This window comes from Leiobunum rupestre, chromosome 7 (assembly GCF_980474605.1).
Source record: "Leiobunum rupestre chromosome 7, qqLeiRupe1.1.hap1, whole genome shotgun sequence".
In the NCBI taxonomy this organism is placed as follows: domain Eukaryota; kingdom Metazoa; phylum Arthropoda; class Arachnida; order Opiliones; family Sclerosomatidae; genus Leiobunum; species Leiobunum rupestre.
Genome location: NC_143390.1, coordinates 28,857,553 through 28,877,426, shown reverse-complemented (window position 1 = coordinate 28,877,426; position 19,874 = coordinate 28,857,553). Strand labels below are relative to the sequence as shown.

The window sequence follows — 19,874 nt, the reverse complement described above, 5'->3', positions numbered from 1 at the left end:
TTGACTATTTACAATATGAGATAATTTTCACATCGTTTACAAATTCTCGCGAAGAGCTTATCTTGTCTGTAATCGTAGTTCTAAGTCCAGAAAGATACGCAAGAGCGAGAAAGATGTTTAAAGGGGCCTTATACTTTATTTCTATAGGTGACAAACTATATTCAGCTACTGACAAAAAGTAAGTCGCAAGAACGTATTTAGTCTCTTAATAACTTTGTACGGTAACATTGGCTCCTGCGGCCACGCTCTTATAATACGTTTCAAAATATCCACGCCTTAAAATCTGCATGTAACACCATCTGGAGGTTGAAAAACTTGGATGTTATTGAATTATCTATATTCAAATGCTCGATCCGACGCTTAAGCATATTTTTGATAAAAGTTTTAAAAACGTATTATACGAGTATGTTCTATAAAGAGTAAATAATTAAACCAATTTTATAAGGGTTAAATAAGGAAATTCATTTAACTATCGAAAACTTATAAATATGGAATTCTACATAGTTTATAGTAAATATATCTTTTAAAAAAAGAGTAACATAAAAAATAAATTATATGGCGGAAGTTAAATTTTGACCTGGGTCAATCAATAACAAAAATATCGAAACTTCATGACGCTACATGTGGATTTTGAAGACTCAGCTTTACATTAGTTCAAGTTTCTTAGTGGCATAGATACGTACACCCAGGCAGCAAGGGCAACGTTTCAGACTGGTAGATTTTTCATGTTTAAGTAAAATAGACGTTTAAGGTTTTATATTAACTACCAAACTACGTTGATATTTATAGGGAGCAAACTACCAATTCCATACCACTTAAGTTTTTTAAAAATACCTACGTAGAAAAAACGTTTAAAATAATTTAGTTAACGGTATAGGGAATTTATTTGTATTTAATCAACGTTTATTTATTCTGTTTAATCAACTAATATTTTAATTGCTATTTAAAACGTTAATTTACCCGTTATTTAAACGGTATCGGTTTTTTTTTATAATTTTATTTAATTTTTACGATCTGCGACAGATGCCCCAAGTAGCAAAACAACGTTATTATTCGGATAATATTTCGTTTAGTCGTTGAAATAACTTTTTCTGATTTTTTATTCACCCTTCTTCAACGTTAATGTTTAATTATAATATTCACCATTTTTCATGTGTAAAATTGAGTATCAATATTCACTTGAAATTAACTTGAATTTTCGCTAATTTTATCAACGATTGATTTTAAGATAGAAATCCACGTTTTAATTGTTTTTTTTTTAACTATTTTTATTCACCAGTTTCCATGTGTAAAACGATTTAAAAGTCGGTAACTTAAAAAAAAGTAAATTAAATTTATTTATCTTGATATGCCATGGGGTATAAATTATCGAACATACAAAGAAGAGTGTTTTTTTTTGTTTGTCCGCTATAGGAATCTACAGTTTTCAACTTAGGTCGACCACATTTGGAAAACTATCTTATGGTACCCTGACTTTGATTTTCAAGGGTTATGGTCGGCAACACAACTTTAATTAATTGAATTAATTTAATAATTAGGTATATCCGCTATATACAAGATACTACACTTCGGTCTTAGCCAAAATACCGAGTTTCTTAATTATTTAGACATACACACGACAAAAGCTTAAATTATTGAATTTTTTTTTGAAAAGCCTTCTACCAGACAATAGGCCATATAATAAAAGGCAAAGTATTATGTTATCAACGTATAATTTATTAATATTGTCTTAAACTAGTTAGTAATATTAGGTACGGTGCCATGCGTGGAAACAGTTATGGCAGCGTTCTATTTTCAGGATGAAAGTATTTGAATTTCATAACTCGCGCTTATTCATAGGATCTGCAGATAACTAACGTTTCCCGGGAAGTCCTGGGTAACCCAGTTAGAATTAGTAATTAACTACTTACATAGTTTCTGCATGATGTTTCTTCCAAAATTATATAATACTCTGTAGGATTCCACATTTTAGGTACATATATAAGCATATACAGGTTTATTAATCGTCGTTTGCAACGATTTAGAGCAGTTCATTAAACCAAAAGTAAATAGGGGGAGAAAGTCTATCACTGCCTTCAGATTTTACCTTCCACCATGCTTGACACCCTTTTTGAAGAGCTAGTGATCACGTGATATTTCTAACCAATAAGGATAGCACATTACGCGCGAAGTAGTGCATTTGTGGTATTCCGGTCCACGCTCAAGATGAAAATTTTTAATTCTTTTCCCTGGCAACCATGTCACCGCCTCGCGATTTAAATAGTCTCTCTGTCAAATGCTGACCATTATTTCCTTCGATAACGGTTGATTTTAATTAATAAATACCATATCAATTGTAAAATAAACCAAAAAAGCTCGTAGCTATAGCTATTATTTCAGTTAAACTGGCAAATTATTAGGCCTTAACATCGTAGATTTACCAATTAGATGGCGCCACGCTCTCCACGATTTAAGTGAGTGCTATTCTAGTTACGGTTTATTTCTTTTCAAAAGTCGTGTTATTATTTTTTAAATGTCGCATTTTACTTTCTATCATATATCTACTTTATTTAGGAACTAAATTAACCAAATTATCGAAAGCAAAAGTTTAATATTCACGTATTTTATAGAGAACTATTTTTCATCGTGGCGGAGTACAACCGATTTCTTTGTGTCCCTGTAAAGAGGCGAGGGGGAAGTCATTTACGAAGCCCAAAATTTTTACCCCTCAAATAAGACGTCGTGCGGTTGGACCCAAGTGCCAGACTTTCTCCCCCTATTTACTTTTGATTAAACGTTTCATCAGCGTTTATATAATAACGATTTATTTGCGTTGTTTATAATAACGTCAGTATTTGGTAGATTTTTATGGAAACAATAACGTTTTTTATGCGTTGCCAGACTCGTTCTGTCACCGGACATCGTCAACGTCGCACTCAACGTTTAATCTCAACTTAAAATTAACCGTTTTTGAACGGTTAAAGGGAATATAACCTCAGGTATTTGGTGTGGAACACCAACGTTTGCAGCTTTGGCCGCTCTAGCCTTTGACTTTAAAAATGTTTGGCGCCACTGTACAGGGAAATTTTAAAAATTGAAGGGGTCTTCCATAAAGATTGCTTTGCAGGTTATATTCCCTTTAATCAACGAGTTTTTTCTACATGGGGTTATTACCATTTGGTCGTTGGCAGAATGACTACCAGGTTACATTGACTGGGTATTAGCATAGCTGATTATTATGATGCTATTATGTATTTTGTACTTTTTAAATCGGTTAATTTTCCTTGACCGCAATACCTCGCCGATACACTGTACAGACAGCGCCAAGTCCTTTGTGGCCGATATTTGAGCGTCATAATAGATACTTCATTCTAGTTATAGCGTTTTCTATTTCATTGCACGAGATTGGTTCCGAACCCGTCTTCGACGTAATTGAACGCACTCCGATCCAAAGAGAAACGGAACATTTTTCTAATAGTGTTTTCCATTTGACTGCTCTCGAGCGCTGTAGATCACTCTGATCAACATTTTATGTTCCAATTGCGTGCTCGGATCTGCTTTGATTAATAGCGATTTCCACTGGGGGATTTCGGGCGCTCCGGGAGCGCTCGTGATGAGATTTCGTCCTCCACTGGGAAATCGAGAGCAGCTCGTGACGAGATCTGTGTCTTCCACTGGCAATCTCGCTCTCAGAGCGAGTGCTCTGAGAGCGAAAATTTTGATCCGAGAAATTCGACGGATCGACAGATTTCGAGCGGTTTTCGTGATTTTTAAAAATGGCGGATCTAGATAGGACAATATATATTCGGGCTGCTTATTTGTTTATAGAATCGTCTTCGGATAGTTCCGACGAAGAAATAGAGGCAAGTCTTTTAAGGCAAACGCCGGAAATAGTATAAAGGCCTAAAATAATATGATAAATAGAGGATGTGGTTTATTCCTACTCTGAAAATGAAGTAAGTTCTTCTTTACGCCTAGGCCTAACCATGGATGATTAATAAAGTTTATGGAATACAATATTATTGTCCGCCATGACTTTCCGCGTATTTCGCTGGAAAATACTCGCCCCGAGAGTTGCTCTTAAAACGAGGTTGTATTTCACTGGGAGACTCGCTCGACCACGATCCTTGGAAATCTCGACACGAACTGTGACGTTGAAATCGATTTCGGGGCGCTCTCGGAGCTTCCCAGTGGAAATCGCTAAAAGTTTCGCGTGTTCCATTTCCCGCTCTCGAGTGCTCCGAGATCGCCCAAAACCGATCTGCTGATTTCGACAGATAAACGGATCGAGATCGAGATCGGAGCTAATTTTTGCGTGTTCCTTTTAGATTTTTTGGCAAAATGGTAGACCAAGACGCGAAAATTCAAATTGCTCGCAGACGAAAAACAACAAAGCGCGGGAATATGCTAATGAGATGTTCCATTTGCGGTTTTACTCTAGTTGATTAGGGGGAGATCTACGACATCAGAGACAGATTCGGAGTGCTCGCAAGCAATCAAATGGAAAACGCTAGTATAGTGTTTCACTTTTGACTGCTCTCGACCGCCGATCTGCTCTCATCAATTATCGCTGGATCCATTTCTTGCTCTGGAGCGCTCTGAGAAACCGATCTGCCGATTTCGACAGATCAACGGATCGAGCAGCTAGTTTTCTGTGTGTTCCAACGTGATGGTTTCACACGGAGAATGAAATCACTCGTAACATGCACTTCTCTCTCAAATGAATTCGAAATAAATCTCCATTAGTCAAATGGAAAACGGTATGAGATAAGTAGCGCTTTATTGATTATTCTCGAGCTGGGGGAAAACCAGAGAAAACTTATGCTTCGAGCAGACCGATCGCGTTATAACACGCTAAAACTTAATCCGTAAAGAGATAACGATCTGGCGTAATTGGCAAATCGGTTTCGAGCGATTTCAGAGCACTCGTGAGCTCTGAACATGTGAAAACTGATCAGAACAGATCCGAGCACGCAAATGGAACATGAAATGTTGATCGGAGCACTCGCAAGCAGTCAAATGGAAAACACTACAGACCTATTAAGGAAATCAGACAAACTTAAACATTTAGCTCAACAAAAGGGCCAATTTCTTATACTACCCATCAAATTTAGCAAAATTAAATTTGGTGCCATCGAATGATTGAAGACATAGATCTTGTTTTGTCAAAAAAGAATCGTCTGCTATTGAAAGCATGCATCTTTCACCCTTGAAGAAAGCATTTGGGAATGTTCCATCTTAATTTCTCATGAAATGTCTTTATAATTTAATTATTAACATGGATGGATGTAATCAAGCAGATTTAGATGATATAGAAGATATTGGAACAATAATTAAAAGGGAAAATAAAACTGATACAAGATCTATCAGGTATGCAATGGTTTTTGCATGATCATTGCCAAATGCACAAATTTTGCATTGAAATACATGACTACACTGGCTATACTTAACATTTGCATTGCAATACATAACTACATTGGCTACACTTTAAATTTGCATTGAAATACATAACTACACTAGCTACACTATTTAAATCTCTAGAAATCAGCTTGTTCCACGCCTCAAGAGAAAACGAGCAAAATGTGATGAGTTGGATGAAACTGAGAATATTACTGTCAAGCATGACAGTATTATTCCAGGTAATTTACAAATCTTAATGTAAATAAAAAAATCAATACTAAAGAACTTAAATCTATAGGAACTCAAAATGTGTATGTAAAAACTTGGGGATGTGCACATAATAATTCAGATAGTGAATACATGGCTGGTTTATTGTCGCAGTATGGCTATAATATAATTGGTAATAAATTTTAAATAACATATTCAAGTGCATTAACTAAAAGACTGTATTTGGCAGATGAGCCAAACAAGGCAGATCTATGGCTACTAAATAGTTGCACCGTTAAAGGACCTGCTGAAGACCATTTTAGGAATGCCGTTGAGGCTGGAATTGAACAGAATAAACACGTTGTAGTGGCTGGTTGCGTTCCCCAATCAGCCCCTAAAAATAATTATCTCCGTGGCCTAAGCATGATTGGGGTACAACAAATTGAAAGAATTGTAGAGATTGTTGAAGAAACTTTAAAAGGTTTTCCTACATAGCTTTACCTTATTACAAAAATATAGTCAATTCTAAAATAAATTTTTGAAATTTAGGGCACAGTGTCCAAATACTGGGAAATAAAAAGGAGAATGGTCGAAAAACTGGAGGTGCTAGCTTATCTTTGCCCAAAATTCGGAAAAATCCCTTAATTGAAATAATACCCATAAGTACTGGGTAAATTAATTAGTGTTATTATATACATGACTATAGCAGGCTGAAATTAATAAACTTGTTTCGAATTTAGATGTCTTAATCAATGCACTTATTGCAAAACCAAACATGCCAGGGGACAGTTGGGCAGTTACACTGTTAAAGAAATAATAGATCGTGCCCAACAGGCTTTTGAAGGTACTTTAAAATGTTTCTTATAGTCATTTAATCCTAATACAACCATTTGTTTACACTATAGAAGGGGTTAAGGAAATTTGGTTAACTTCTGAAGATACTGGTGCTTACGGTATTGATATTGGGACTACTATAGCGGAACTGTTGAGAAACCTTGTCAAAGTCATACCCGAAGGCTGTATGCTTCGACTAGGAATGACAAACCCACCTTATATATTAACTCATATAGAAGTAATACCGAATTTACCTTGTTGAAGTTGAGATAATTGTATAAAATACTCATACCAACAGGCAATGGCTGATATATTTTCCCATCCAAGAGTGTATGCATTTCTCCATATTCCTGTACAATCAGGAAGTGATTGCGTTCTTGGAGATATGAAAAGAGAGTATTGCATCCAAGACTTTGAAACCATAGTTCAGTTTCTTCGAAACAAGTATAAAAGAAGTGATACATATTAAATTATATAATAATATAACAATTTAACTCATAGAGTGCCTGGTCTAACAATAGCGACGGATATTATATGTGGTTTCCCTACAGAAACTGAAAAAGTAATTTAGTTAAGCCAGAAGTAGAGACTTCTAATGTTATTCATTTAAAACATGTACCTTCGCAACTTCTTGCTGATTTTTCATGAAAAATTAGTGCAGAGATAAATTCCAACTTTATAGTGACTTTTTACAACTATTAGGTAGTAAATGAACTGGTAGACAGTGTAATTTTAATAGTGGAAAAATACATACGTAAATTTGAGTTAAGATGCTTCAGTTTTTTTATTGCTTATTGAAAACTGTCTCAAACCTGTGAAGGTCAATGGTGTAGGTTAGGATTAAGATTTGTAGGTATTATCATACGTTTCTGATCCCCCTGGCGAAGGTACACGTTTCATTTTTATGGTTTAGATGGATATTTCTCACAGAGAAATATTGTATACTTCTGGTTACGTTACTTACATATCTGAGAATCATAGTTTAAAATTTTGTATTTTCAGGATTTTGAAGAAACACTGCAATTAGTAGCGAAATACCGATTTCCATCATTGTTTATCAACCAGTTTTATCCTAGACCTGGTACTCCCGCTGCCAAAATGCAGAAAGTACCTGCAAAAGAAGTCAAAGCTAGAACTAAGAAGCTGACAGACTTATTTCAGTCTTATCAAACGTATGACCATCACATAGGCCAACAATTTCTCATACTGGTCACTGAAATATCCCATGACAAACAACATTACGTTGGACATAATAAATACTATGAGCAGGTTTTAAATTCTTTCGTTGAAAATTAAGAGCAATTAAAATAGTATTTTTCTCCACTGTAGATTTTGATACCTAAAGAAGAGCGGTACATGGGAAAAGAAGTTTTAGTAGAAATTACGTCAGTGGGAAAACATTTCCTTATGGGGAAACCTATCTCACATAGAGATATTAAAGTGCCCGAAAAAATCTCAAAGATTGAGAACTTGAATGCGAAAGTATCGTGTACCAATTCAGCATGGTTGACTCCATTATGGTGTACATCTTGCATTATTTTCATTTTAGCCGCTTTATTGAGCAAATTTTACGCTTCTGCCTGGTTTGTGAAATAAATTTATTGAAGTTAACTTGATATCTTTTTTTTTACAAAATGAAATTTAAGTTTGAGTTTGGTAATTGGGTTAATTGGATAAAACTTAACATTTCCCAAAAAATTTAATATCGATATCTGTATAATACAATGTTTCTTTTATTTAAATACATGAAAAACATGGTAGGATTTGAAATACATTTGGAATTAATCAAAAATGGTCAATTTCTTTTTAATCCTAAAAAGTTTCTTAAGTTGTTTGGTCAAGGAAAGTGACCACCGAGAAAAGGGAGCAGTATTTTATTGAAGCTGCCATTTTATATATATATATTTTTATCATCTTGCATAATTGTTTCCATTTTTAATCTAGTTTTATTTCTACAATTATTTATAAACTTCTTTAATTTCTTCATCCAATATACATTCCGCCTAACTTTCGGTACAGTGAAATTTCAAATCAATCTTTAGATATTATAGAAAATCGACTAGTTTTTGCACTGTAATTTTTCTTATATTAAATTTATGTGGTCAATGATTTTTAAGTACCTTTGTTTTTGTTTAAGCTGCAATATACGCATTGTACTATAGCGGCTTATTAAGGCCACAACAAAGTTTTACAAAATGATTTTTCTTTTGAAAAAATGAGAGAATCTTACAATTTAAAAGAGTGCAAAAACCCTGTATAGAACTAGGACTACTTAGAAAACATTTTTATACACCTTTCAATTGTTAAACCCCACCATAGAGAAAAAAAAAGGGTCTATAAACGCGAATGATGTATTCAACAAAATTTTTAGTATAAAGAAACTTAAGGGTTTTAGGAAATTACGTAGGCCTTTTTGGAAATAGATGATTCTTCATAGCAGCGTTTGGGAAAGTAAAAATTATCATCTACTGGTAACAGTAAAAGGTTTCTAGTGAAATTCAAACTTTTTAGTTATATTCTTATCTTCTACAAAAATGATTACCAGTTTATTTTTATAAAGGCAAACTTGGATATATTTAGTTCAGGCGATGAATATTTTTGAAAAAATTAACTTTTCAAAAAGTGTTTCTTTTAATTAATGTTAACCTATAACGAATTAAGATTTTTAATACCATTATATTCCATACAATCTTTAATTTACTCATTCACTTTCTCTTCCCTCTAGAACCATTTTTCACAAAACCTTCACCTGACCTTAATAATACTCGTGATAAATCTTTTACATATCAGATTCAACTTCAAATCCATAACCTTTTCAACAATATTTATAGATTTTTTTCTAGTAAGATTTCACGTAATAGTGGCTTAGTTTTCATGTCTACAAAGGGAAAAAATCCACTTATGAATATACAAGTTATCTGAAAGATGCAATGAGAAAGGCTTGTTGTTTTTTTTTTCTTGAAGACACATCCTAGCAGTCTTTTAAAGTCAGTAATTGTTCATTTTGTAACTTTTAAACAAAATCAACAAATAGGCACCGAGTCAAGTTTTTATCTTCTATATCATCACTGCTTATAATTTTAGTTGAGAAAATTAAAGTAGAGGGAGGGCGGGGTTAAGGGTACCCCAGATGTCAGTGGGCCGATGCTTGCGGATCGCACTGCAACAGCCTTACTATGGAGGGATCGCTTTTGGCCCCTTCGATAAACTCGTCTAAGGAAAGCTTACCATCCATATTTTTGTCCATCTGACGGAAGATCTTGTCAGTTCTCTTTTCGGGAGTTGATTCGTCTTCAGGCATTTTCATCACAGATCCCACCATTTTATAAATTGCCTGATTATAGAGAAAAAATGTTTCAGACTAATGCTAAACCACAACCACTACAACCTACTTACAGTAACAATTTCAAGCATTTCTTGTCTAGAAATATAGCCATTTCCGTCTAAATCATACATACTGAATGCCCACTTTAGCTTTTGCTCTAATTTCCCCCTCGATGTTACACTCAACGCGCATAAAAATTCCCTAAAGTCAATCGTTCCATCACCATTTGCATCAAATGTACGAAATACGTGTTCCGCAAATTTTGAAGCGTCACCGTAAGGAAAGAAGTTTCCGTATATCTTTTTAAATTCGTCTATAGAGAGATGCCCACTCGGGCAATCTTTTAAAAAACCTTTATACCACTCCTGAATCTCCGCATCTGTGAATTCCGTATTTTGTCTTAAATCTTCGAGAACTTCCGGTCTAAGCTTACTATTTTGCTTTCCCATATTTGCTTACAATGCAAAAATGTTTGATTTTTCAATTAATTAACACTCATTAGAAAACTATTTTTTTTGCCACAATCACTCGAGAATGAAGTAAAAAATTCTTGTCCACAGGCGAATCAGTCATTTCACATTACTGCAAGAAAAATAAAATTCGAAAATCACATTAGAATTCATTATATAAATTTCAAATAACTTATGTTATACTATATCGTATGAAATTCACTAAAAGCCAACATTTTTTAAATATTTTTAAAGTTCATTTAATTATTCCTTGAAAAACAAAGTACATAAACCGAATTGTAACTATTTAACCTACAAAAATGAACAAATTAACATGGTTATTATACAGTGATCTCACTTCAAATAAACTGATAAACTAAGATTCCAAGCAAAACAATAAAAATTATAGCTTTCTATCACAAAATATAAAAACCTGCGTACATTTGTGACAATTTATAAAGTTTTGAAGCTACTCTAGAATTGTGACGATGATAAGGCATTTTGGTCCCTCAAATATTTTAATGAAATCTAGACTATATTATTGCAGTTAACGTTTTAAAATAAAAAAGGATGTATTTAATTCAAGGCTATTCCGTAGTTTCATCTGGAGGAATTGTTGACGTTAACAAGGCAGCTAAATTCGGGTCTTCAACGCAACCAGTCATGAACTCTTGCAATGATATTTTGCCATCATTATTTGTGTCCATTTTCTCAAAGATCATTTTGGTTCTTTCCTCAGGTGTGTCTGTTGGTTTATCAGTAATTTGCGACCCAATCATTTCATAGAGTGCCTATAATATATTACGAAAGTATAAACTAACTAGTAAACTGAGCATTTTAGTCGTTACTAGCGTAATCACTTACTTTCACAATTTTGGCCATTTCAGGCTGCTGAATGCTTCCATCATTATTTATGTCATACATGCGAAAGGCCCATTTAAGTTTCTCTTCTTTGGTGCCATTATTCGTAATGCCCACCGCTAATAGGAACTCTTTGAAATCAACGTGACCATTGCCATCAACATCGAAAGTTCGAAACACATGTTCGCAAAATTCCTCAGGGTTTCCTTTTGTGAAAAACATTTGGTACATTTGCACAAATTTACTCCTGTCTAGTTTCCCATCTGGAGAATCTTGCTTAAATTAAAAATAAAAGATTTCAAAATTCCACGTTAAAATATTTATTCGTATAATTAGTATCAGATTTGACACTTACCATAAAGCCATGATACCATTCTCGAACGGTTTTTTCATTGTATGAGGTGTTACGTATCAGGAAATCCAGGTCTTCATTACTAAGCTTAATACTTTTGCTTGATGAACAACCCATCGTACTTTTGCTTTATTTATTAAATGGTAGAGAGAAATTTACCACAACGAAACAAATATCTACATTGAACAAAAATTTCCTTGTCAATTCTTCCACGGGTTTCATTAACTACAGATAAAATGCGGAAAGGCAACAAATAATAGAGCACCGATTGCTTTAATGAACGCTATAAAAATGATCTACCCTTCACGGCTGAGTAGGTTAAATAAAAACACCGGGTGTAACCATGGTAACGCTTAATTGGTACCACAGAACGACGGTACAGGGACCACTGGAATGCCTATCCCTTGCAAATTGGGAATAATGATAGTGGTTGTGGAAATTTTATATGATTGTCAAAAAATCAATTAATGAAACGTTATAAGTAATTCAAAGAATTAATTTAAAAATAACCTCAATATCACATTAAAAGGTAATTTTATGTTTGTCAAAAGTAATGATAAACAATCCAAATATCCTTTCAACGAGATACTTAAGCTTATACATTTATCGACAGGTCACGTAAATATATCGCAACAACACAAAAACCAAAATTCGACCTAATCCATAATTTATACAAAGATTTATTCTACCATCAATGACACGCCTTCGAACCCACAAAGTATTACACCCCTTCACCATTTTTAAACCCCTCCCTTGACCAAGGCTTCAATTAGAACCATTAAAAACCATTCGAAATGTCATAAAACTAACTTACTTAGGGCCCAAAAAATAAGACGGTTATTAAAAATAAACTCCGCGAACTGTAGCGAAAACTGACAAGCAATCGGTTAATTCAAAACTATCTTAAAACCGATGAAATACGAGCGCAAAGTAACACCAGTCGAAGGCGCCAAAAATAAATTTTGATTCTAGGAATCTAGGCATAGATGGCAGTGCCACCCGGAGGCGAGAAAACGCGTCCTTTCCAAATAAGCCGGGAACGGGCCTTTTCAAACTGCGCCTTTAGAGATACCACCAAAGAGATACATCTACGATTACGAAATATAAGGGATACTAAACTAATTACAATAATGAAGGTTCCAGATGTACCCGCAAAACGCTACAAACGTATCAGGGAACAATTATACAACTATAACCGCCCCACCCTAGGAAAGTCGTAAAAATACGCACCATAAGCCTACCCGATACCGATTACCTTAAAAAAAAAACCGTGGTACTTTAACGTTATTACCAAAGAGAATAAAATGCAAAACACCCGCTTTGGACGGAATAATAATGCGGGGAACACCCAAAAAAGGCGAACTAAGGCGATTCCCACGCGACAATGATCATCGGTTTGGGTGGGAGGATAATATAAGGGTAAATTAACATCGTCATGTAAACAGAAGAAGATAATCGTATCAACGGTTCCCAATTTCATCGGCTGTTGATTACGACATAGGATTATTTTCCGTAGTCTCCGAAACTCACTATTACTTGGCCTAGTTCTTCGCAGTATTTTGATTAATTTCGGTAAAGTTGGGTTAAAAGTCCACAGAATCGTTCGAATTTTGTCTTTGGGGTGCGGAAGGTGTGCCCGAGTCAAGCGCCCGGAAGGCGTTTTTCATAGATTTCTTCGGTTTTCCCTTCCCATAAAAACATTTAAAGGTTACCTGTAATAGGAAGTGGTTTCTTTTCGCTTGTTCCGGGATTTCGGAGCAGGGCAAGAAGAGTAATGACGTCATTTTACTCCGATTCTGTAGTGGTGAATAGTTTGAGTCGGAGTAAAAACGTTCTTCCAAAATGGCTGCCTGTGGCCTTTTTAGCAGATAAATTCTGACTAGCAGACGACCAAATCCGATTTACTCTCTTTACACCTTGTCAGAAGGAGTAAAAAGAGTAGCCCTGATACTCCGGAACAAGCGAATAGTTTGTGGGGAGGGAGTAATTATCTTCCCTGTAACAGGCGAATAAAACATTTTAGGGTAAAAAGAATACACTTTTAGTCCGAGAACAAACGAAAAGAAACCACCTAGTAAGTGTAGGGATCTGTTGGCTCGCATGACACGAAGGGCTTGCCACCACCCTACCGCGCGCAATTAAAGCATTCAATGTCGCTAGCTGACTTTGGCCGACGCGGTGGTGCCTCGGGTATTAACTTGGCTGATTATTAAGGGGAGCAATTGATTCTGCGGACCTTTAAATTAGGTTACTATTATACAAATATCATACCATTTGAAAAGTTACTTGGTCACCATTGAAAATTGGGAACCGTTTCTACATTTAGTGACACGTACGTACGCCATCGTTAACGGAACGAGTCACGATAAACAGGTCAAAGAAAAATCGATCGAATAGGAAAGAAATTAAATCGCCGGTGATCGATTTCGAGAAATACTAACTGCTTCAACTAGAGAAAGCCATTAGATAAGTTCATGGATAGCAACTTCTCAAACGCGTAACTTCCCAGAAAGGCATTGTCTACATCGTAGTTCGCGTTAGGAAGTTGACATTGGACGAGCACCGTGCCGCTTCTAAATGGGATGACTCTCGATTGTCCGAAGGGGAGACTGGAGAAAACGAAGAGTGAGAGAGGGCCAATCCTTTCTAGGGCCCCTCGGGAAAGAGCCCGAAGAAAGGGATTAAGAACGTCGATCGATGGACCACAGAAGGAATTTAGGAGAAATCAATTTATTAGCGGGCATAGTTCCGGGTTGGATAATAGACGAGGTATTTAGGCCAGTCCCATTAGAGGGCGCTGATTAAAAATTTATAAAAACCCATCCGATAATAACGGACGTTGGAAATAGATTAATTTGATTCGTAGGCAGGTAGGTATTAGTGTAAGGTTAGAATAAAGACGTAAAAGGTGGTCCTTACCGATTGAGTTGACGAATACCGGTAAAAAAAGGAAGCGGAAATGGAGAAATCCGGAATGCGATCTGTTGGCGAAAGAGAGAAAAAAAAACAACCAATGTTTAGGGTATTTATCATGACGAAAGTCTCGAGAGTCAATGACACGAGTAAAGATTCGCGAACAACAAAATCAATAAGTGGCGTTTCATTCTCGATAGTCGAACACGTGCTCAGCGCGGCCCACATTCGAGGCGCGGAGGGAGGCCTTACGTTCTCTCCAGTAAACGCCGCTCTTCGAATCAGCTCTGCTACCACATTCTCTCTTCGACACGGCCAGCGTGTACACGCGACGAATGTCCGAGCATGAAACAAAAACGCATCGACCCGAGGACTCTTTACTCGCGGCTCTTTGACAAACAAAACGAAAAAGCGAAACTAGAATTATAATGTCAGTTTTGGACCATCGCGTTGGGGACAGGGCGGCTTCGATCTAGTTCTAACCACCCAGTCGAGACACTGAAGGGGGGGGGGGGTGGAATTCGTCACAAACATATCCCTTCGTTTTTCACATTTAATCAAACGAAACCTACAAATTGACAGCGACTATAATGTATATTAAGTACTATACAATATTATAGAGGAGGCGACGTTTCCGCCCGTTGTCATGGCAACGGGGTTTGTTTTCGGGACGTCATACGGACTGTCAATGAAGACGCCGGATTATCGAGGCTTCGGAGATTACTAGATAACGTGAGACGCGCTATCAACCCCGGATTTGTACCTGGACGACATTATTCCCACCCCGCCTTCGACCGCGGTATCTGGTAAAGCGAGGACAGGCTCGGAGGATAAGGTACATCGGCGACACCTTAACTTAGAGCCTATAAGCGCTTTCCGAGATAATCACCCGCCTAAAACCTCAGAGGCTATTTTCAGTAACTTATAATGATGCAGCCTCGTTTGCGCTTTCGGAACAGTTTTCCGCGCACAAATAAAATAACGCTTGTTTCCCCCATTAGAAATAGCACCAAATTCCAACTCCAACATCCCCGTTTATCGCGATGAAAATATAAAGGGCAGGCGCGTTCCAGCGGATGGATACAAAAAGCGGCACCCTTTAAGGATACTATACAGGGTGTTTCAGACGGTTCTGCAAAATTTTTAAGGATTTAATAAATAATAATCAGCTTGGCTAATACCCAAGGCACCACCTTAGGCCTAAGTCATCAAGCGACTTTTGAAGCCATTAATTCAGGTGGCCGGGTTACAATGCGAAGGGGGGTGGTGACAAGCCCTTCAAGCCACGCGAGCCAACAGCTCCCTACACTAACTATTAAAGTTAACCTCAACAAGTTTTTATGGAAGGGGAAACCGAAGACCTCGGGGGAAAACCCCTTAAACCAATGGTGAGAGAACTTGCAAACTCAACGCGGGAGGAGTTGTTCCGAGTTTTCACCCAGTGCCACAAGCTGGGATCGAACCCGGCTCCTCTTGCTGCGAAGCGAAAGTGTTAACCACTCCGCCACCCCAACCTTCAATAATCAATAAAATAGGATGGCGAGTTAAAAAAGCGCCAGAGAGCTTAAAGTGTGGCCTACTAGCCCCTGGAAGTAGGCTGCAACAAGCGCAAAACCAAGCAGCAGGGTCTTTAAATACTGTTTAATTTTACTTTTTTACGCTGGTTACTTCGATACCAGCTTGTGGCACTGGGTGAAAAACTCGGAACAACTTTTTCTGCGTTGAGATTACAAGTTCTCTCCACGCTGGTTAAAGGGGTTTTCCCCCAAGCTCTTCGGTTTCACCTTCCATAAAAACTGGTGTTATGAAGGGCTTCCCACCACCCTCCTACGCATTGTAACCCGGTCACCTGAATTAATGGCTTTAAAAGTCACTCGATGACTTAGGCCTAAGGTGGTGCCTTGGGTATTAGCCTAGCTGATTATTATTATTATTATTGTTTACAAAGTCCTTTTTTACCTATCACATGAACCCAAACCTTAATGTTCGCATTTCCCCGCTGCTTGCAGCCTACTTCCAGGGGCTAGTAGGCCACACTTTGAAGCTCTCTGGCGCTCTTTTAACTCATCGTAGGAAAATGGAGAGAAAACAGGCATACTTCTCAACTTACCCCCTACCACTCCTTCAAATTTTTGTATAACCTTTGGAAACACCCTGTATATATAGGATGAAATGGCATAGCTGAGCGGGCGTGGAAAAGGGAAGATTATCTCCGTGTAGTAACAACTTGTTAAATACGAGAGTAGCGTCAATTCGGCACTCTTGGGAGGGAAAGCGAGTCTAGGAATATGCTAGAACGCGTCCTGTGACCGCCAAAAGGACGAAATCCGGCTCGTGGCTTTGGCGTTAGTGTTGTCCGAATCGGGTTCGATATTGTAAGAGGGGATCTTGTCAGAAAATAGATTAAGAAAAGCGATACGCAATCGATATTATTTTCCCGGATTTTCTAGCGCGGAGACGAAATTTCTTCTTTCAACACTTCGAATCGGGGCTAATGGAATGGAACCAATAATATATTTTCACGCCAAGACACGTATCCGGAAATAGTTTCAAAGTTTCGAACATTTGTTTCGCTATAATTTTAATTACCATTCCGGAAGAAGAACGGAGAGACATTCATTATATTAAGCGCTTCTCCAGCCAGAGATCGAAAATGCCAAGTTGGCGTTTTGCAGAATTCTCCCCCACTATACCTAGCTTCCGTCTTAGAAAAGGAACAATTTTAGAACAATTTGATATCAATAAGTATTAACCGAATTTCCAATTTGACTGGTTAAAACTTATCAGCTCGTGTAATGTCAATTAGGTGAAATAAAGTTAAACGGCGTATTATTTAAACGCGATTTTTCTATTAGAATAAACAACTTTCTAAGATTGCAACTGAGTATAGACCGTTCTTGGCACCGACCCTCTTCCTAACTAAAATAAAAAATGTACAGTATCCCCCCGCAATTTTCGGGGCAGCTTAGAAGATTAGGATTTTTCATACAATACACGCGCGATGCGGGAATACTGGAGAGCGGAGCTTCTAAATTTACTTAAGCCCGTGTTGGGTGACATTAAATATTGATTCTAAAAAAACACACATTTGTTTTACGAGGTTTCTCCTTATTCTTTCATAATGTAATTAGTTTTGGTTTTATTACGAGCGCTATTAGCAAATAGAAAAATTCACCAAAATAGACCAAAAATAGGCTTGCCCCTGTAGAAGTGTTCCTCACGCGACACGTCGGTGCCCTAGGAAATGACAGCTACCAGGGGAAAAAGTAACATCCACGGATTTAACAATCTACGTAAATCTATAGATTCTTTTACGCGCGTATTTCATGGGTGTCGCCATTACCGTGCTACACGCGGGAGAACGGGTTTTGGGGGAAAGAACTTTCCATGGTAGAGCTACGTGCAGTAAGTCTATGGCAGCTGCCTGTGGAGCAAATCGTGGGAGGGTCCTTGATGGGGGAAAGACGCGCGTAAAAGAGTGTATAACAAGATTGCCACAATATGATAAGATTCAAATTCCCTGACTATTCCCTGACCTTTTAAAGTTATTTTCCCTGACATTTTAAGGCCAAAATTAGACAGTTTTTATCTTTCAAATTAGTAGTAAATTTAGTCCACTTATATTTCAGTACTAAAGTTATTTCAACGTTAAGAAACCTTTCAAGGATCTAAATAATAGCAGAATTTGCAATAGATCTAAAGTAAAATTATCTTCAAAAAATGTCAAGATTAAATTGAATTCCCTGACTTTTTTCAAATTCTTAAAATTCCCTGAATTTTTCCAAATTCTTAAAATTCCCTGGCCTTTCCCAGAACTTTTTACAAATTCGTAAAATTCCCCGACCTTTCGCTGACTTTTTACAAATTCTTAAAATTCCCTGACCTTTCCCTGAATTTTTACAAGTTCTTAAAATTCCCTGACCTTTCCCAGAACTTTTTACAAATTCGTAAAATTCCCCGACCTTTCGCTGACTTTTTACAAATTCTTAAAATTCCCTGACCTTTCCCTGAATTTTTACAAGTTCTTAAAATTCCCTGACCTTTCCCAGAACTTTTTACAAATTCGTAAAATTCCCCGACCTTTCGCTGACTTTTTACAAATTCTTAAAATTCCCTGACCTTTCCCTGAATTTTTACAAGTTCTTAAAATTCCCTGACCTTTCCCAGAACTTTTTACAAATTCGTAAAATTCCCCGACCTTTCCCTGACCTTTTACAAATTCTTAAAATTCCCTGACCTTTCCCAGAACTTTTTACAAATTCGTAAAATTCCCCGACCTTTCCCTGACCTTTTACAAATTCTTAAAATTCCCCGACCTTTCCCTGACCTTTTACAAATTCTTAAAATTCCCTGACCTTTCCCAGAACTTTTTACAAATTCGTAAAATTCCCCGACCTTTCCCTGACCTTTTACAAATTCTTAAAATTCCCCGACCTTTCCCTGACCTTTTACAAATTCTTAAAATTCCCCGACCTTTCCCTGACTTTTTACAAATTCTTAAAATTCCCTGACCTTTCCCAGAACTTTTTACAAATTCGTAAAATTCCCCGACCTTTCTCTGACCTTTTACAAATTCTTAAAATTCCCCGACCTTTCCCAGAACTTTTTACAAATTCGTAAAATTCCCCGACCTTTCGCTGACTTTTTACAAATTCTTAAAATTCCCTGACCTTTCCCTGAATTTTTACAAGTTCTTAAAATTCCCTGACCTTTCCCAGAACTTTTTACAAATTCGTAAAATTCCCCGACCTTTCCCTGACCTTTTACAAATTCGTAAAATTCCCCGACCTTTCTCTGACCTTTTACAAATTCTTAAAATTCCCTGACCTTTCCCAGAACTTTTTACAAATTCGTAAAATTCCCCGACCTTTCGCTGACTTTTTACAAATTCTTAAAATTCCCTGACCTTTCCCTGAATTTTTACAAGTTCTTAAAATTCCCTGACCTTTCCCAGAACTTTTTACAAATTCGTAAAATTCCCCGACCTTTCCCTGACCTTTTACAAATTCTTAAAATTCCCCGACCTTTCCCTGACTTTTTACAAATTCTTAAAATTCCCTGACCTTTCCCAGAACTTTTTACAAATTCGTAAAATTCCCCGACCTTTCCCTGACCTTTTACAAATTCTTAAAATTCCCCGACCTTTCCCTGACCTTTTACAAATTCTTAAAATTCCCCGACCTTTCCCTGACTTTTTACAAATTCTTAAAATTCCCTGACCTTTCCCAGAACTTTTTACAAATTCGTAAAATTCCCCGACCTTTCCCTGACCTTTTACAAATTCTTAAAATTCCCCGACCTTTCCCTGACCTTTTACAAATTCTTAAAATTCCCCGACCTTTCCCTGACTTTTTACAAATTCTTAAAATTCCCTGACCTTTCCCAGAACTTTTTACAAATTCGTAAAATTCCCCGACCTTTCGCTGACTTTTTACAAATTCTTAAAATTCCCTGACCTTTCCCTGAATTTTTACAAGTTCTTAAAATTCCCTGACCTTTCCCAGAACTTTTTACAAATTCGTAAAATTCCCCGACCTTTCGCTGACTTTTTACA

At 36.8% G+C, this 19,874-nt stretch overlaps 3 protein-coding genes across 8 annotated transcripts in view; 1 reads left to right on the top strand and 2 right to left on the bottom strand.

The window, feature by feature from the left end:
* The first annotated feature begins 5,222 nt into the window (after nucleotides 1-5,222).
* LOC149935880 (threonylcarbamoyladenosine tRNA methylthiotransferase) lies at nucleotides 5,223-8,016 on the top strand. Its single transcript, XM_090153604.1, has 11 exons — nucleotides 5,223-5,349; nucleotides 5,521-5,618; nucleotides 5,678-5,779; nucleotides 5,837-6,067; nucleotides 6,136-6,256; nucleotides 6,327-6,430; nucleotides 6,492-6,658; nucleotides 6,719-6,864; nucleotides 6,922-6,982; nucleotides 7,423-7,689; nucleotides 7,750-8,016. The coding sequence occupies exons 1-11, from the start codon at nucleotides 5,228-5,230 to the stop codon at nucleotides 8,014-8,016; spliced, it is 1,686 nt and encodes a 561-aa protein (XP_090009730.1). The 5' UTR covers nucleotides 5,223-5,227.
* A 113-nt stretch (nucleotides 8,017-8,129) lies between these two features.
* Nucleotides 8,130-19,874, bottom strand: part of LOC149935879 (neurocalcin homolog) — a 34,611-nt gene continuing 22,866 nt past the window's right edge. For 2 of the 4 annotated variants that reach the window (XM_090180869.1, XM_090180870.1), the window contains exons 2-4: nucleotides 14,327-14,388; nucleotides 9,817-10,327; nucleotides 8,130-9,754 (exon numbers count right to left, since the gene is read on the bottom strand). In XM_090180869.1, the coding sequence (XP_090036995.1) occupies nucleotides 9,554-9,754; nucleotides 9,817-10,194 (579 nt within the window). In that variant the 5' untranslated portion in view covers nucleotides 10,195-10,327; nucleotides 14,327-14,388 and the 3' untranslated portion in view covers nucleotides 8,130-9,553. Of the gene's footprint in view, nucleotides 9,755-9,816; nucleotides 10,328-12,221; nucleotides 12,339-14,326; nucleotides 14,389-19,874 lie in introns of those variants that run through there. The other 2 variants (XM_090180871.1, XM_090180872.1) reach the window with 2 other exon arrangements.
* The window catches only part of LOC149935878 (neuronal calcium sensor 2), a 32,241-nt gene continuing 22,866 nt past the window's right edge, over nucleotides 10,500-19,874 (bottom strand). The window contains exons 1-4 of one of the 3 annotated variants that reach the window (XM_090180868.1): nucleotides 12,222-12,296; nucleotides 11,411-11,534; nucleotides 11,059-11,331; nucleotides 10,500-10,985 (exon numbers count right to left, since the gene is read on the bottom strand). In XM_090180868.1, the coding sequence (XP_090036994.1) occupies nucleotides 10,782-10,985; nucleotides 11,059-11,331; nucleotides 11,411-11,524 (591 nt within the window). In that variant the 5' untranslated portion in view covers nucleotides 11,525-11,534; nucleotides 12,222-12,296 and the 3' untranslated portion in view covers nucleotides 10,500-10,781. Of the gene's footprint in view, nucleotides 10,986-11,058; nucleotides 11,332-11,410; nucleotides 11,584-12,221; nucleotides 12,339-14,326; nucleotides 14,389-19,874 lie in introns of those variants that run through there. The other 2 variants (XM_090180866.1, XM_090180867.1) reach the window with 2 other exon arrangements.

Coding starts and splice junctions, on each gene's coding strand:
- LOC149935880 (XM_090153604.1), top strand. CDS start 5,228: ATGAAATGTCTTTATAATTTAATTATTAACATGGATGGATGTAATCAA. Junction 6,068..6,135: donor TGTTGAAGAAACTTTAAAAG/GTTTTCCTACAT, acceptor TTTGAAATTTAG/GGCACAGTGTCCAAATACTG. Junction 6,431..6,491: donor TGCCCAACAGGCTTTTGAAG/GTACTTTAAAAT, acceptor TTTACACTATAG/AAGGGGTTAAGGAAATTTGG.